This window comes from Tachypleus tridentatus, chromosome 6 (genome assembly GCF_004210375.1).
Source record: "Tachypleus tridentatus isolate NWPU-2018 chromosome 6, ASM421037v1, whole genome shotgun sequence".
NCBI classification, from domain to species: Eukaryota; Metazoa; Arthropoda; class Merostomata; order Xiphosura; family Limulidae; genus Tachypleus; species Tachypleus tridentatus.
Window position 1 is genome coordinate 149,241,413 of NC_134830.1, and position 20,493 is coordinate 149,261,905.

General features: G+C 31.5%; 1 protein-coding gene across 3 annotated transcripts in view; it reads right to left on the minus strand.

Annotated features, from left to right (window-relative positions):
• LOC143253993 (sushi, von Willebrand factor type A, EGF and pentraxin domain-containing protein 1-like) overlaps positions 1 to 20,493 on the minus strand; it is a 113,700-nt gene that overhangs the window by 19,122 nt on the left and 74,085 nt on the right. For all 3 annotated transcript variants that reach the window (XM_076508687.1, XM_076508685.1, XM_076508688.1), the window contains 3 exons: positions 6,781 to 6,999; positions 5,244 to 5,339; positions 2,495 to 2,620 (listed from right to left, as the gene is read on the minus strand). In XM_076508687.1, the coding sequence (XP_076364802.1) occupies positions 2,495 to 2,620; positions 5,244 to 5,339; positions 6,781 to 6,999 (441 nt within the window). The remainder of the gene's footprint in view (positions 1 to 2,494; positions 2,621 to 5,243; positions 5,340 to 6,780; positions 7,000 to 20,493) is intronic.

Here is a 20,493-nt window from a genome sequence, read left to right on the forward strand (position 1 = left end):
TATTAAGATTATTGTTATTAAGATTATTATTATTATTATTAAGATTATTGTTATTAAGATTATTATTATTATTATTGTTATTAAGATTATTATTATTATTGTTATTAAGATTATTATTATTATTATTATTAATTATTATTATTATTATTATTATTGTTATTAAGATTATTATTAAGATTGTTATTAAGATTATTATTATTAAGATTATTATTATTGTTATTATTATTATTATTATTAAGATTATTATTGTTATTAAGATTATTATTATTATTATTATTATTATTATTAAGATTATTATTATTAAGATTATTATTATTAAGATTATTATTATTATTGTTATTAAGATTATTATTATTATTAATTATTATTATTAAGATTATTAAGATTATTATTATTAAGATTATTATTATTGTTGTTATTAAGATTATTATTAAGATTATTATTATTGTTATTAAGATTATTATTATTGTTATTAAGATTATTATTAGATTATTATTATTGTTATTAAGATTATTATTATTGTTATTAAGATTATTATTATTATTAAGATTATTATTATTATTAAGATTATTATTATTATTGATTAAGATTATTATTATTATTATTATTATTATTATTAAGATTATTATTATTATTATTATTAAGATTATTATTATTATTATTAAGATTATTATTATTATTAAGATTATTATTATTGTTATTAAGATTATTATTATTGTTATTAAGATTATTATTATTATTAAGATTATTATTATTATTAAGATTATTATTATTGTTATTAAGATTATTGTTATTATTAAGATTATTGTTATTAAGATTATTATTATTATTATTATTAAGATTATTGTTATTAAGATTATTATTATTATTAAGATTATTATTATTGTTATTAAGATTATTATTATTATTATTATTAAGATTATTATTATTGTTATTAAGATTATTATTATTGTTATTAAGATTATTATTATTATTATTAAGATTTATTATTATTGTTGTTAAGATTATTATTATTGTTGTTAAGATTATTATTATTATTATTATTATTATTATTATTATTATTATTATTAAGATTATTATTAAGATTATTATTATTATTATTATTAAGATTATTATTATTATTAAGATTATTATTATTAAATTATTAAGATTATTATTATTATTAAGATTATTATTATTATTATTATTATTAAGATTATTATTATTATTATTATTAAGATTATTATTATTATTAAGATTATTATTATTGTTATTAAGATTATTATTATTAAGATTATTATTATTGTTATTAAGATTATTATTATTATTAAGATTATTATTATTATTAAGATTATTATTATTAAGATTAAGATTATTATTAAGATTATTATTATTATTATTATTATTAAGATTATTATTATTAAGATTATTATTATTATTATTATTATTATTATTATTATTATTTATTAAGATTATTATTATTGTTATTAAGATTATTATTATTGTTATTAAGATTATTATTATTGTTATTAAGATTATTATTATTGTTATTAAGATTATTATTATTATTAAGATTATTATTATTATTAAGATTATTATTATTATTAAGATTATTGTTATTATTAAGATTATTGTTATTATTAAGATTATTGTTATTAAGATTATTATTATTATTATTATTAAGATTATTGTTATTAAGATTATTATTGTTGTTATTAAGATTATTATTATTATTAAGATTATTATTATTGTTATTAAGATTATTATTATTATTATTATTAAGATTATTATTATTGTTATTAAGATTATTATTATTGTTATTAAGATTATTATTATTATTAAGATTATTATTATTATTAAGATTATTATTATTATTAAGATTATTATTATTATTATTAAGATTATTATTATTATTATTATTATTATTATTATTAAGATTATTATTATTATTAAGATTATTATTATTATTAAGATTATTATTATTATTAAGATTATTAAGATTATTATTATTATTATTATTATTATTATTAAGATTATTATTATTAAGATTATTACACTTTTTACCAGAACACAATGTTTATTACCACTCAACAAGTTACTGTAATCACTCTTTAAGACAAGGTTTTCTTTGCAAGAGGCTTGTAAAAAATTGTAGTTTGGGTAAATCTGTAGACTTACCGCTGTACTAGCAGGGGGTAGATGTCAGTAGATACTGTTATTAGTTATTTTATGGTTTATAATACCTTTACAATAAAAAATCTGGTGTTAACACCTAAATCGTAGACTTTTTTTCTTACACTCTAAATAATTATCAGGAAGACCCATATATCGCATTATTTTCAATATTTTATGTTTATTAGCTTTCAGCAAAAGAACTTAAAAAAGGAAGTGTATAATTTACTAACAAAAATACAAAATTAAACTGAAACCGAAGCAACAGTTAACGAGATTAATCACAGTTAATGTCTATTGGATTTATACTTCAACAGAGATGTCATAAGTTCATAAAGCTCACCTTGGTCAGTGTACACAAGAGCTTCACAGATTGACAGTGGATGACCACGTGGGTTTTCCAAATGAATACTAACAAAAGCACCTGGCATTGCAGTGGAACATGGGAGAAACAGAGGGCGCCCTTCCTCTGAAAACATGGAGAAATGATGAATCACTTGTACATTTAGAGAAAAAAAAACACTTTCTAAATACAGGTGTACAATATAAAACCATATGTATTTTGATCATGACATAAAACCATACGTATTTTGATCACGATATAAAACCATACGTATTTTGATCACGATATAAAACCATACGTATTTTGATCACGATATAAAACCATACGTATTTTGATCATGACATGAAACCATACGTATTTTGATCATGACATGAAACCATATGTATTTTGATCATGATATAAAACCATATGTATTTTGATCATGATATAAAACCATATTCATTTTGATCATGAAATGTAAGTAATTTAATTTCGATATACGTGACTTTGCACGTGTTCAGAATGGTATTAACTGTCTCGTTAAACTGTTACAAACTGCTCAAGCTGTATATTACTGTATTGTTTGTAGAGACAGTCACACTATAAAAATAATTATCACATTACTACAGTAGATGGCGGAACGTATGTCTGTTTTTGAGTTTTGCGCAAAGCTACACTGTACCATCGTTCAGTTTGTTAAGAACACTGTACCATCGTTCAGTTTGTTAGGAACACTGTACCATCGTTGTTTTAGAATTTTAAGATGCTGCTTTAAGTTAATTAATAGCTGAACCTTCCTCTGTTTGTTTCATATAGTCTTGGCCCTGCTGTAATACTGTCTCAACTTTGTGACGGTTTGTGTCCAGTTCACTGTATAATTCCTACAAAAAAGGGAACACTTACAACCAATGAAGACTATTCCACAACAAGCTTGAGACATGATAATAAATTACTGAGAAGAGATTCCTTGTATATATTAGTGTGTACCTCCATAAAGAACTTCATGTAACAGATCAGTAATTAGTATAAACAGTAAAGTGCTTATTTAAACCACTGAATTCGGTAAATCAAACAGAAACAGAACTAAATATATGAATTTAATGAAACACTAGAAATTGGTTTGGTTTGTTTTGAATTTCCCACAAAGCTACTCAAGGGCTATCTGCATCAGCTGTTCCTAATTTAGCAGTGTAAGACAAGAGGGAAGGCAGCTAGTCATCACTACCCACCACCAACTCTTGGGATACTTTTTACCAACGAATAGTGGGATTGATGGCTGAAATGGTGAGCATATATGGTGCGACGGGTATTCGAACCTGTGACCCTCAGATTACGAGTCGAACACCTTAACCCACCTGTGCCGTGCCACACACACATGACGACATAAAGAGTTAATAACACTAAGTTTATCTTACAGCGCGTTTTGTTTAAGTTTATCTTACAGCTACACAATGTGCTTCTGTTTGTCATTAAGCACAAGTCCGCAGCATACACAATGTGCTAATGTGTTTGCTCTGCATAAAACCACCACGAGTAATGTGAAACCTGATTTCTATCGTTGTAAGTCCGCTGGAGAGCGTTGCTGTCCTAATACAAACTTTTTTGCTAATATTTTTTATAATGACTTATGTATTTCCAAAGACTTCAAACTATATATTAACTATTTTGTATTTATATCTATGGTAACACAACTAAAGCTATTATACCCTCTCATGAATAATTTTGAACTACGGAGTAAAGGGAAAGTAATCACTCGATAGAAACTTGTCATTCACACTGACTGTTACTCTTGTAATGCACGCACAGCTTGAAGTTCTGGAAATATTTTGTAGTACCACATAGATTCGAGCCTCAACTGTCAGCTATAAAATACAGAGTTCCACCACAGGGTCAATCCATGACCTATACAAATCTCAATATAAACACGTATTTTTGTTGTGTTTTTTTTAATAATTGCTGGTGTTAATAGGTTGGCTATCGTAAATACGAAATGTGTTTTTATAGTCGCAACAGTGTTTTTCAGGCTTTTAAAAGTTAAAAACAACACCAGTTTCTAATGTTATTGACTGGTATACATTAAGACCAGATGGGCTCAAGAAGCTATGAACACACTCAATACTGGGTGTATTGTACTTTATATCTATGTCGGCTTCCTATAATCTAGTGTTTGAGACTTAGCTCGTGACCCGCACGTCACAAGATCTAAACCAGCCACTAAACATTCTCGTCCTTCCAACCATGGGGCCATAATAATGTGATGGTTATAGTGGCTGTTTTCCCTCTATTTTATCACTTCGTAATTAGGATTGACTAGTGTAGATAGCCCACAAGTTGTTTTGTGAGAAATCTACCAACCCGATCTATTTAAGTAGCTTGCTTTGATCAGAACTCAATATTATTAAAAATGACCCACTATTCAGTTAAGTAGCCCAAGAATGAAACTGAGGGCTGTTTACTAACTGCCCTCCAAGTCTATCAAATTTAGTGACATTTAACAATGATAATCCTTGTGTCGCTTTTCAGAAACAAATTCACTGCTGTAATACAGCTTTGTGGTTCAAAACGCAATCGCTAGATGGTGCTGCTATTATTAAACTGCGATTTAAAATTAATTTGAAGAAAATCGTTACAAAAATATTATGTCACATTTCTCAGATGCTATGGTCAAGAGATTTTTTTTTTCTAGAAAGCAGTTCAATAAATGTAAACGAACTGATAAAATATTCACAGAAACTTATCTGTACAACGAGATTTAAAAACAAACGTATACCTATAGGGCCGATAAACTTGTTACATATCGGATTCACGCCCAAGTCCGGTCGGTTGTTTCCCACACGAACCACTACGGTCGCTTGTCTGTTGTTCGCTGCAAGTTGTAACAAATATATTAGCTTTAAACCATTTCTTACATAAATGGAAGAACACAGAATTCAGTCTAATCTACGAACAGATACCTGTTCTTCGTTCAGGAACTAGGGTTGCTTCTGTCCTTGTATGGTTGAAGACAGTTTTATTATCTTTTAACAATTAACGAGTTTCTTCTATGTTAACTAGCACTCAAACTCCGCCATAATATTATCCAACAATCTCACTTAGCATATATTTTTGATTTATTTATTTTAAAAGATAGCCCCCTTCACAACAGCGGTACCTTTAAATTATTAATACAAAATATTTATTTTATCTACACTTCTGTGATTTAACCCAAAAAATACTCAAACAGTTAATTAAAACACATCACACTGACTTTCTGTGTTAAATTATTTGAAATTTATTTTTAAAGTTATATATATATATATATATGTATTCTATATATATATATATAAATCTATTTAATACAATATTTTTATCACATTTCTCTTTCTCTCAAATCAATTTCAATGTAAAATTTTAACCCTAATTCTAATAAAGATTGTACCTTAAGTTTCACCATTAAAACAGTTTTACTGTACTTTCTACAGTGTCGAACATTTCTAGAGAATTACTAAGCCTCGTGGTACTTGTGTAGTTTTTGTGCGTATGTTTTATACAACATGAGAAATACAAAAGGTCAAGTAATTGTGTTTAACTTTATTTTTATTAATATTTTCATTTCTTCAATTGTTTTATCCCAACGTTGTGATCAAGTTAAACGTGTTTAAAACTGATTATAAAAGAAAATACGTTTGTTATATCCAACTCTGTATCGACCAACCATGAATCTCATGTTGATTAAAACGTTACTGACGTATTGTGTATTCAGGGTAACATGTTCATGTACGTCGACAGTGGATATCACAAATATCGTATGATTGATATATTGTTACATTCGTCTTTGTTGTCACTCGTGTGTTCTTGTAATTTACCCCCTAGTGGTAAAACTCTTACATACATGACTACACTATAAGTGTTCACGTTATAACATAAGCTGCACATTCAGAAACTACTAGGCTCGAGTTACTGAAGTTAACTGAACAGTTCATAAAGTATTCATATTATACTAATCCATATCTATAATCATCTTAAGCATACATTGCAAAACACATCGTAAGCCTAACAATTATGCCGATATAAGTTACTTAACAGAATAACAATTATAAACACTTGGTCCGAATAAAATACAAAAACAATTGAGTAATTATTACATGAGTTATAACGTAAAAACCACATTCATGTTTCTGTTTCTAAAATCATAAGAATAATTTAAAACTTGTCTTTTCCTTTTCTCATCTTAGTAATTTGACCAAATTGCATATTACAATATTGATAAATAAACTTAGTTTTTAATAATTTGTTTGTATTTTTATAAATAGCCAGGGTATACTTACGACAGCAGGATGTTCCAAAATCAACTCGTACCAACTGTACCATGTAAGGCTCTAGTAGGTTGACGTACCACCAGGGGGTCTTACCAGCCTCTGCTTCCGTCATTGTGCAGGTTCCAGCATTGAAGAATGTACTAGTGCTGCCATCTACCGCTTTTTGTGGAATTCCTTGACCAACTATTGAAGATTGCATAGGAGCCTTTCCCGCTGCGACGTTTAACACTTTAAAAAAGTAAAACACGCGTGTTGTACGTTCAATATTAACATTAGTATTAGCTATAACAAATTGTGTTACCTATTTTAACCTGCCCATGGATTTCTACGATATTTTTAAAACTGTTTACCGTAGGATATCATATCACCTAGACGTGGTGGTTGATAAAGTTGGCTGATGGTAAACCTTCAACTCGTATCTTTAGCGACGAAAACATTTGATATCAACAATAATCTGTGTAAGATAACAGTCCTTTACAAGATTGGTAATATAGTCTTAGCTCACCAAATGGGACAAGTTAACTAAAGCTGATCCATAAACCAAGACTACAGCAAGACCTTTCACAATTAAACTTCACCTTTCAGTTATTAGTAAGTTTTGTTTGTTTATGAATTTCGCGCAAAGCTAAACGAGGGCTATCTGCGCTAACCATCCCTAATTTAGCAGTGTAAGACGAGAGGGAAGGCAGCTAGTCATCATCACCTACCGCCAACTCTTGGGCTACTCTTTTACCAACGAATAATGGGATTGTCCATCACATTATAAAATCCTCACGGCTAAAAGGGCGAGCATGTTTGGTGTGATGGAGATTTTAGCCCGCGATCCTCGGATTACGAGTCGAGTGCCTTAACCACCTAGCCATGCCTAGCCAACAAATAATGAAGAAAGACCTTAGTAACAATACCCTGCTTTAATAACAATATTTTGTTTCTCAATTTTCTGTCTTGGTTGCAGTATTCTATTGTTCTCTTGTTTATTTTTTTCACTTAAAACGTCCAATCTTACCTACAGTATCATTCATCGATTCCGATCTGTTTAAGCAACAATATTTTGCTATTCTACTGTTTATCTTATCCTCTTGGACAGTCAGATATTACCTTTGATTAAGTTACAACATTCCCTGATAACTATAATTATTAAATTTTCAACATGGAACATTGTAAGCGAAATGAACTACACATCACAGAATTTGAAACCACGTAAAGCTGAATGTTTACGTGTTTAATACAGAACGTAAAGCAACTTTTGAATAAACATGAAAAACACTTGTACGGGTAATCAATAGTGTTAAATAATAAATTAATCTCCCTTTTCGTAAGTATGTATGGAAATTAAACACAAAACTGTCCAGTCTTCATTCTCTGTTGTGAACCAAGAACAATGTTAAAGTGGTAATCCCAAGCTTGTGAGTGGAAGAACAGTTTGAATATGTCATATAGTAACTCGCAATGTCACTAGATGGCGCAACAAATAAATATTACCAGAGAGTAGAAAAGTTTTATTTAAAAAATATCATGTTTTATTAATTATAAATATTGTTATATGTTTTAAATACATATTTCACAATTACATACTTAAATGTATGTTACAAAGGACATATTTATTTCATAACTGGCTTTCTGTAAGGTAGGTTACGAGGTACATACTGGAATATCAGTTGTATTACTATTAAAATTCTGTATTACGTATAATTAACAATTTATAACATTTCGCTTATACAGTTTCATCGGGACAAATGAACGGTTTTAACATATATTAAAATAATGAACAGGTTTGGTATCATTATAGTTTAGTTATCGGATTAAAGAAAAAATTTCATGTTTGACCTATATGTAAAAACGGTTGGTATGGGTTGAGAAAATTGTATTATGTAGAGGAGCGAACATCTACAGAACATACACTTAATTTTTTCAATCACATTAACTCTATACATCCCAACATTAACTTCACATGTGAACAGGAAGAAAGCAATCAAATATCATTTCTTAACCTCAAAATTACAAGAACTGACACACAATTCAAAACAGAAATCCACCGAAAAATCACCCACACTGGACTACACATTCCTTGGGACTCAGCACATGAAACAAATCAAAAACTCAACATAGTAAAAAACCAAATAAACACAACCATAAAACTATGCTCACCAGATAAAATTAACGATGAATTAGACAAAATAAAACAATACTTCATCAACATCAATAAGTTTCCTCCACAAACCGTAGAAAATGTTATATGCACACACCTAGACAGAAAGCAAAATCAACTAACAAAAGTAAATATATCCTACGAATTAAAAAATCACGAAACCATATACTGCTGCATACCATATATTCCCGACATCAGAAGAAAAATAACCAACATTTTGCAAAAACTAGTAACAAAATATGACATTCCAGTTAATACCAAATTTATTCAAAAACCAGGCACAAAACTAAGGTCTGTACTATGTAAAAACTACACTGACAAACATCACACCAAATAAAACACAATGTGATAACTGCCACGACTTCTATATCGGAGAAACAAGTAGAAAAATGGAAACCAGATTCAAAGAACATAAAAAGTCACCTTCACACGTTTTCGAACACTGCAAGTCAAATAAACACAACATAATCATAGAAAACATCCAAATACTAAATAAAGAAACAAACATAAACAAACGCAAAATTAAAGAAGCCTTACTTATACAACGATTCAAACCCAAAATAAACCAATATAAAGGAACGCCTTTATACCTATATTAATATAATAAAATAAATAAAATTATATAATCAAACATCTAAGCACGCCCTCTACATTCCGACATTCAGTTACACAACCCCTTTCAAACATGTGGTCAGCTATCGGTTAGTTACCTCTTTCTTTCTTTGTGAACCTGACGAGGACCGAAGAAGGTCGAAACGTTCGCTCCTCTACATAAAAAAAAAAAATCTCTACCCATACCAGCTATTTTTACATGTATATTTTCAGCTATTTTTACATGTATATTTTCAGCTATTTTTACATGTATATTTTCAGCTATTTTTACATATATATTTTCCTCTACAAGAAGGTTTTCTCGTCATCACAGATTAATGTTTTATCTTATTTTCTTCGTGATGTGAACCATACTGTAATAGTTTTTATATGCAAAAGAAAAATGAAAATTATTTGAGGGTCCTACTCCATCAAAAACAAGAGAGAATCCTCAACAGCTGCGGCACTTGAAATTCTTTTAGGCATGATTAGAATGAATTAGTCTACGAGGCCTTCTCTTCCTTTTTATCAGGTATATTTCAATATACCAGCAATATCGAGAGAGGGTCGCGCTTATACCAGATTCAATGTTATTACTCATCAAAATCTCTACTAGCCTACCCTCAAGTTGAAATTATTTTAGGTAAAATTCGGATAGATTAGACTACGATACTTTGGGCGTGGTTAAATACAACAATCGAAAGGGTTTGACCTCCTCAGCCCAAAACTGTAATTAGACGTTAAAGAGGGTAAGAGATGACGAAGCTATGAACTAAAAGTTTGTATTTTACAAACAAACAAACGAAAAGGTTTCACCCATCCTATGAGCCATCATGCTATGAATAACACTCTAAAATAAGGTGGGAGAGATGCCATGTAACATTTCAGGTTAAAATGTTTTGCCGATTTACATAATATACAGTGAGGAGACGTGAAAGAAAACAAACATTAATATCTTGTGATTTTTTTAATAAGTTAAATTATTGAAAGAAGTTGAATGTACAACAATATCATACACACATTAAAACTTTACTTTGTTTATAAAAACATTGATGTAACATAACTGAAAGCTATCATGGAAAGTTCTCGTGTTGATGTGTTTGAGCATCCTCACTACAGAGAAATTCCTCCAACCAGATCCTCACACATCCTCGGATGTCAGTCTCATACCAGTGAATGTCACACAAAAGTTACACATAGCCTCGAGCTATATTACGTTCGGTCAAAAAACTCATCAGTGGTGGTCATGGCCAGTCGTTAACAGGTGTTTTAATTAGGTCTAGAAAAGTACCTCGGTCTCTGAACACAACACGTTACATGATAAACATGTGAAGAGTGACCAAAGCTGACATTTGTACCTATATTGCCAAATTGCAGTATCAGAGAGACAAGTCTGTAGTACACATGTCGCCTTACGATTAAAACACCGAGTTATAAGATATTTAACGACTTAATTTTGGATATTTCGATTTTACAGCATTCAACCTGCAAACATGTATTATCTATTTAAAAAATTATAATACAACTCCTAGTTTATATATCATCTCACATGAACCTGTTTATACCTGTTTATATATGAATGTCACAGCCAATGTCTTTTTAACTTTTTAAAACTGCATTTAGTTCTAGAGTATTAGGATTATATATATTAAAATTATGTTTACGTGTGAAACTATTAATTTCAATCCGTTACACATGCTGTTATAAGCTATATTTTCAATGATTTCACTTAAATATTAGCTACAGGGCACATAACATTAAAATCAAGAATATTCGTAAAACTAGTCCTAGAATCTAGAAACTTTCCTTACTTAATATATTTTCTTTGTTGTTAAGCGCAAAGCTACACAATGGGTTATATGTGCTGTGTTCTCCATGAGCATCGAAAACTGGTTTTTAAGATTTGCTGTTAAACTATTTGGGAAGAGATTTAGTAAAAGTGAGAGATCAGTATAAACAACAGTTAATTATAAAGAGGTTATTCGGTAAATTAGTCAGTATTTGTTACGAATCAAGTACACTTCTGTTAAATATTATTAGTGAAATAGGCTTAAGGTGAAAATGCTTGTAATATACGTTAACGAATACACAAATTAATCTGTTAGTGTTAGGTGGATTAGGCTTCACACTGTTTCTAACACTAAATCCAGAACAACCCGCTGAGCAGTTGAGTCAGTTACAATAACATATGACAAGAATGAAATGTATGAACACATACAATGATCAAACACGTTGTTTATTGTGTTGCTATTCAGTTCACACTTATTATATGTACAGTTCTCACGTTTTTCTTTCTAAATTTACAGAATGCAAGACATTTTACAAATTCGATGTTATTAACATAAGATCACACCTCTTCCTACGCAACTTTTTTTTTTTTTTTCTGGGTCATCCTATAGGAGAGAAAAAGGTGACACCAGGGTTCAGTGCTGGTATGGAAACACCCACAACAAAAAGGTCGTATTTTGATCTCCAAAACGCCTGTTTAACCCTTGGTAACCCAAGTGATGTTAAGGGTGAACTCTATTTACCAGGTAACGTCAGAAGAAATAACTTACTTCACTGTTCATCGACCTATTCCTGTAGCCCGAAGCTAGGCCTAACGTCAAGTCAGCAAATTTCGCCCCGAATCAACGACCGACGTTTTCAATAAAAGGCCTGCGTGTAGCACGAGTGCATTTAAACTAACTTTTGTCTTCTCTATCAAATTGGCATTAAACATGGGTTCGTTAACTAATCTATTTCATGAACGAAAAAAAAAGGTTTTATTTAATTTGTAGTGTTTTTGTTTATTCTAAGAATCATGTAATTTCGAAAAGCACTTTTGTTTGCTATAATTTAGTATAAACGTTAATTTAATATGGCCACGTACAATACATGTTAGGGCTGCCCAACTGTTCTTACTATGTTTCATTACGCTTCATTGTATTAAGTCGTGTGTGTGTGTGTGTGTGTGTGTGTGTACCAAGGCAAGGTGACCTTGAAAATGACGAAAATATGGCATTTGAAACGTGATTTGTGACTACAAAAAAAACTCAATGTTTTTTAACACTTTATCTTCAGCGTGCTTTATTTTTATATCCTTGTTTATAAAGCAAAAGCGTGAAAACCTCCCAGCTACAAGTTGGCTACGAGATCTTATCTAGATAGCGGAAAATGTTAAAGGTTCGCATTCTATACCTCACGATGATGCCGTCCCTAATTTAGCAGTGTAAGACTAGAGGGAAGGCAGCTAGTCATCACCACCCACCGCCAACTCTTGGGCTACTCTGTTACCCACGAATAGTGGGATTGACCGCACATTATAACGCCCCCACAGCTGAAAGGGCATGTTTGGTGTAACAGGGATTCGAACCCGCGACCCTCAGGTTACGAGTCGAGTGCCTTAACCACCTGGCCATGCCGGGGACATGTATTTATGTAATGTTGCACAAGATAAGTCTAATCAATGTGTTTATAGCATTTTGAGATACAAACCAAACATTATGTGTTTTGTTTTCAGTTTATAGATAAATAAGTGATAAATAATAATAATAATAGTAAACACCACTTCAGTAATTAAGCTTGAAGATATAAATAGTTAAACATTTATTCAATGCATAGCTTCAATAAGTTTTGTTCTGTAATTTTAAACGATTTTCACGCTGTAAAATGATTTATATATACGTCATCATATTATGATGATTCTAAGTTCATACACTATGGAACGTATTTCAGGTCAAACAGTATTATGAAAATCACATTCTGATTAAGTTTTATTTCACATACTCTGTTGTTAATCGGTCTAATGTATATTTCAGATATGTATCAGGTCATCCCTTATGTAACATCCGATTTTAGGTTCAGAAAAAGAGAGAGGATTTTAAACACTTTTAGTGTTATTTAATCAACAATGTATGTTCCATTATTATTAATTACTTCCTGCCAACGATTCACAAGCTTCTGAATGTCACTTTTATAAAATTATTGGAGTTTGGAGGAAAATAATGTTGAGAAGGCAGTTTTGACATCTTCATGTTTCCAAGCTATTTTACATCAAGATAGTTCTGCAAACTTCGGAATGGATGATAATCAGATGGGGCAAGGTCTGGAGAATAAGGAGGATGTGGAAGTTTTTTTCCCAGTCTAGTTCTTCAATCTTTACAGATGTGATCCTTGCTGTATGAGGCCGTGCATTATCCTGGTGTAATACAACACCTTTATGATTGAATAAAGCAGGGCTCTTTTCTTTCAGTACAACATTCAAACACTCTAACTGTTGACAATAGAAGTCTGATGTAATCGTTACATTGAGTGGCAGCAACTCAAAGTGGGATCACACCAACAATATCTCACCAAGTGCTTAGCAAGACTTTAATAGGATGGAGGTCCATTGTAGGCTAGTTTACTTGCACTGAGCCACTGTCTGCGGCGTTTGACATTTTATCGAATATCCATTTTTCATCTCCAGTCAATAACTTGTCCAAAAAAAGATGAATTACGTTCACAAAAGTACAAAGAAGTCCAAATGTTTACTCTTGCTCTAACGTTGGCTTCTGTAAAATCATGGGGTCCCATTTCACAAGTTTTGACATCTTTCCAAGCTGTTACAGATGACGGTGAACTGTTGAACAGATTGAATTAAGCTTCTGTGCTAGTTCTTCAACTGTTACAGCACAATCGTCAACAAGTGCAGCCAGCAACAAGTTATCATTAATCTCAACAGGATGATCTGAACGTGGCGCATCACTTAAGCTGTAGTCACCTGATCTGAACTTCTAAAACCAACTTCAACATTTTCTTTCATTGAGAGACTCCGCACCATAAACACCTTGAATGTTTCGTTTAGTTTCTGCTGCACTATTGCCTTTTTTAAACTCATAAAGTATTATATGTCTAACGTACTCCTAAGACACATCTATCTTAATAAGGGTTTATTTAATTAATGATTTGAAAAAGTGGAGCTGTTGGGTTCGTTTATTTTGTCTGAATATTTTTATACACGTCCTACTACATATTTTAGTCTTATGGAACTTATGGAATAATATGATATATTTCAGATATGTAGTTTACCTGCCACAAGTCCTAGCGCTGAAGGCCTTTCGCTCAACACCAGACATCAATGGCTGTATTGTGCTTCTGTGTTGGCTGTATTGTGGTTCTGTATTGGCTGTATTGTGGTTCTCTTTACCACAATTTAATTAATCAACTTTCCATTTTATTATCATTATTTTATTTTCTGTAACATTTTTCTTATTTATTTTTTTTTAATTTTGCGCAAAGCTACACGAGGGCTATCCGCGCTAGCCGTCCGTAATTTAGCAGTGTAAGACTAGATGGAAGGCAGCTAGTCATCACCATCCACCGCCAACTCTTGGGCTACTCTTTTACCAACGAATAGTGGGATTAACCGTCACATTATAACGCCCCCACGGCTGAAAGGACGAGCATGTTTGGTATGATGGGGATTCGAACCTGCGACCCTCAGATTACGTGTCGAGTGCTTTAACGACGTGGACATGCTGAGCGTAATATTTTTCTTAATCTAAAGTTAATAATATCAAAATGGTACTAACAACTTTAGTTTCGAATACAGTGTTTTATCGTCATGAACCAGTTGACTGCCAAGTATTGCAGCTGCTACAATACAACTCTAATGGTTCTTCATTTTGTAACTTTTTTGGATCGAAAGTGAAACAATTTGTAAGCAGGTAAAATGCATATATGGTGCTGACATCTGGCGTTGAAGTTAGGTATTACTGAGAACAAATTAACTCGTCCGTGGCACTGTGTTACCGATCGGCTTGGACGAGTTATCTCGTCTACGGCACTGAACAGGTTAATATTAAAACAGATCTCGTGGTCCTCGAATTGTCTCCAAATATTCTGCATTAATTTCGAGAGCAGCTTTCCATCAAGATAAAGTAATTCATTTTCAATCGCTCAGGTTTTGTTATTTGTTCAATGTAAGGGCACGAAAATATCTTTTGATAATAATTTCTTCGTTTGAAATAAGAGTGTGAGCTATATTTATGTTGTGAGACTGCTATACATTTACTACCACCCACCCCACGAGAAAAAAAAAATCGAATTTCTGGTTTCATGACCTTAATAACCGTGACGTTATTGCTATAACGTTTCTGTTCATTTTCTTAACCGTTACATGAAACGTTGAACACATTCTGATCACCCTTTCGCCTCGTGCCGTGCTGTTTGTATTATACAACACAGGGCCTCGTGATTTCTAGAGCCATGAACCGTAACAACACAGAGATATCTTATGTTTAGAGAAGTTACCGCACCGAGTAAAAACGATCCACTGTTAGTTATTTCTTGCAAGTAAACGTTTGCAAACAGCACGTTTATTGACAAGCTGTATGTATCAAACAGCACGTTTATTGACAAGCTGTATGTATCAAACAGCACGTTTATTGACAAGCTGTATGTATCAAACAACACGTTTATTGACAAGCTGTATGTATCAAACAACACGTTTATTGACAAGCTGTATGTATCAAACAGCACGTTTATTGACAAACTGTATGTATCAAACAACATGTTTATTGACAAACTGTATGTATCAAACAACATGTTTATTGACAAACTGTATGTATCAAACAACATGTTTATTGACAAGCTGTATGTATCAAACAACATGTTTATTGGCAAGCTGTATGTATCAAACAACATGTTTATTGACAAGCTGTATGTATCCAAACAGCATGTTTATTGACAAGCTGTATGTATCCAAACAGCATGTTTATTGACAAGCTGTATGTATCCAAACAGCATGTTTATTGACAAGCTGTATGTATCAAACAACATGTTTATTGACAAGCTGTATGTATCCAAACAACACGTTTATTGACAAGCTGTATGTATCCAAACAGCACGTTTATTGACAAGCTGTATGTATCCAAACAACATGTTTATTGACAAGCTGTATGTATCCAAACAACATGTTTATTGACAAGCTGTATGTATCAAACAGCACGTTTATTGACAAACTGTATGTATCAAACAACATGTTTATTGACAAACTGTATGTATCAAACAACATGTTTATTGACAAACTGTATGTATCAAACAACATGTTTATTGACAAACTGTATGTATCAAACAACATGTTTATTGACAAGCTGTATGTATCAAACAACATGTTTATTGGCAAGCTGTATGTATCAAACAACATGTTTATTGACAAGCTGTATGTATCCAAACAGCATGTTTATTGACAAGCTGTATGTATCCAAACAGCATGTTTATTGACAAGCTGTATGTATCCAAACAGCATGTTTATTGACAAGCTGTACGTATCAAACAACATGTTTATTGACAAGCTGTATGTATCAAACAGCATGTTTATTTACAGGTTAAGCTACATAAAATACAGTAAAACCTGTCAAGCCGGAAATGTTAACATTTGCAGCATTATCTTAAAATTTCTCTTATAAAACGCCCTCTATATATCGAAACCTGCGTAACGCGGACGGAAAAATATCATTCATCTACCTCACCTATCAACAAGTAGGATTAGAACCTGAGTAAGGCGGGAAAAATGTTTTTGATTAAATATTAATTTCTTATTAAATTAATAATTTATTTAAAATATTAATAAATTATTGTTTAATTATTAATTTGTTTAAATATTGATAAATCCTAGGACATTTTGTTACAATAAGTATTGGTTAAATATATTCTGTTCATTTTTTTCTGCCGTCATTATTTTTGCAGTTAAAGTAAACAAAAGAATGGAACATAAAATATGAATATTCTACTTTTCCTAGATAATGTAACTTGCCACCCAAATGTTCGTTTAGTCTTTCTACCTCCATGTACATCAGTTCTACAGTCACTAGATAATAGAATCATACAGTATATAAAATATGAATATTCTACTTTTCCTAGATAATGTAACTTGTCACTCAAATGTTCGTTTAGTCTTTCTATCTCCATGTACGTCAGTTCTACAGCCACTAGATAATAGAATTATACAGTGTGTAAAATTGAAATACAGAAAATTGATGCTTCAGTATATTATTACAAACATGGACGACTGTAAGAAAGCATCTGAAATAACCATGAAAATTGACGTGTTAGATGCAATTGTATTTTTAAGTCATTCAAACAAATATGTAATAAAGTGCTTTCTAAACTGTAGATTTATTCTTGATAATGTGGAGAAGTTGTTTGTTATGACGATTCTAGTAAAATCCAAACTGACTGAGAAGATTGATACAGATGATTCTGTGAACGTTGATAAGAATATTTTAACAGAAACTGATGAAACAGATTTAAAATATCTATAATAGAATCTCAAGATGATAACAGTGTGAGAGATTCAGAAGATGAACAAAAGATAGTGAAGAAATAGAAAGTCCTACTTCATCACAAGTGTTAAGTTATAACGCTATCAAAGTGTACACAGAAATGAAGTGGAAAATGAACTTCATGAAAAGGCCGTAGAATTGGTGTTCTATTTTAACCACGTGAGAAAACCCATTATAAAAACGAAACAGTTGAAACTGGACACTTTCTTCAAATAAATTAAAGATTTTGTGTATATTTTGAATGTCTGTTTTCGTTCTTATTCTAATAAATATAACATAAACAGTATAATAACTTTATTCACAAATGTCTTATTTCTCTTGAGTCAAGCAAGTATAACGTTCCGCTCACAAATTATATATAGTTAAGGAAATGCACGTTCACTGTGTCTGAGCCAGAAAACCTGCTTAAGGTGGAAATTTTACTCGGTTCCGTGCGAATCTGCCTTAGACAGGTTTTACTGTATAATTATTTATCTAACACAAAGTATAAAAAGGTGTGTGGGGGGGTAAAACTATGAAGTTAACTTCAAATAATATTCACAGTTTTCGTGATCATAAGGTACTTAATTCTAAAGTATCAGGTGTGCCTAGTTCGTGATCATAAGGTACTGAATTCTAAAGTATCAGGTGTGCCTAGTTCGTGATCATAAGGTACTGAATTCTAAAGTATCAGGTGTGCCTAGTTCGTGATCATAAGGTACTGAATTCTAAAGTATCAGGTGTGCCTAGTTCGTGATCATAAGGTACTTAATTCTAAAGTATCAAGTGTGCCTAGTTCGTGATCATAAGTTACTTAATTCTAAAGTATCAGGTGTGCCTAGTTCGTGATCATCATAAGTTACTTAATTCTAAAGTATCAGATGTGCCTAGTTCGTGATCATCATAAGGTAATGAATTATAAAGTATCAGGTGTGCCTAGTTCGAAAGCAGTGAAACAACATCATCATTTTAGTTTTTTTGGTTAACCCTAAATATTCAACATCTACAAACTTTTAAATAATAATTAAAAAATACTGGTTACGTCCGCAATGGTTTGTTTCAAGAAGTTTACATATACTAGGCCAAGAACGTTAAGCAGAGATAATGAACATTGATATTAGTAATTTCTTGTTTGGAAGCATGACTACAGTTGACCGTGAAAAACATATTCAACTACTCGCCGCTAGAATAAAACACGTAACAAGACTGAGCGAAAGTCACGGTCATCACGCTCCACGAGGCGCACGCTCTTTGTTACGAACGAGGTCTACTTTCCAGCTCACAACGCCGGTACATTAGTTCCGCCACGTGGACCCCGTAATAACAAGGCTATTTACCCAAAATATGAAAAAAACAAAAACAAACAAACAGAACGTGGAGGCTGCACGTGCGGGTTTCGAAGCTAAAAAAAGTAACCGCAAAGGTAAGCTAAAAAGAACTTTGCCCGCCACGGGTATCGGTTTCTATTCGAAAGAATGTATTATTTTTAAAGGTCATAATGTTTACCGCGTCCAGACAAGGACACGGGCATTGTAACAAGTGTTTGTTTGTTTGTTTATTTGCTTAGAAATTCGCGCAAAGTTACACGAGGGCTATCTGCGCTAGCCATCTCTAATACAGCAGTTGGACTACAGGGAAGGCAGCTATTTATCACCACCCACCGCCAACTCTTGGGCTACTCTTTTACCAACGAATACTGGGATTGATCGTCACATTATAACTCCCCCATGGCTGAAAGGGCGAGCATGTTTGGTGTAACGGGGATTCGAACCCGTGACCCTCACAGTACGAGTAGTGTACTTTAATCACCTGACCATGACGGGCCTACAATACACGTATCATATACATTCCTGGGCTATATTTTTGTCAATTATGGCCTACTTTATATGCAGGTAATTAATAAACAATAACAACATTAGTATCTGATAATGAAATGGAAGACAAATTCACTGACAAAGATACGTTTTCGAAGCTCGTATTAGTTTAACCGAAATAATTTAAATTCAGAGTAAACACTGTAGTCAGTGGCGCCATCTGTACATATGGTATTAACTGAAGTTTGAGCCCGTAATTTAAGGAAAATATAACTTGCGGTATTTTTGTTATCTTAGCAGTACGTTACATGTTTCCTTTCCTTAAGTCTTTATAATACCACAGTGTCGACCCCTATATTTAGTTTTCGTTTTATTCTTCTATAAAAACAAATGTGAAATTATTTGTAGAATATTAAAGGTTATTTTAATATCAGACTAACACTTATCTCGGGCAGCGTTTTATTAAAGTTGTCTAAATGGGTTTGGAGAATATTTGAGGATTAATTAATTTTTTTTTAGGGGGGCACATTCCGAAGAAACACCCTCTTTATGTCTTCAACTTCATCATAAATTTTCAAAATCGGTTTCATGTTAACGTAATTCAAAGTTCACTAGGGAACTTATATAAGCTTATGCCTTGACACAATCTTACCATTTACCATTAGATTAACAAAACCCGTGTCAACATTTGTTAAATTTCAAATTACCGACTTTTTTCCATACTGTCCATTACCACTGGGGTCGTATACTTCATTCCAATGGAGATTTTTGGTTTAAATTATTTTGAATTGCACCAACGACTACTTCAGGGCTGTCCTTGGTTTAGCAATGATAGTCTGTAAAGGAGACAGCTAATAAACAACATCCACTGCAAACTCTT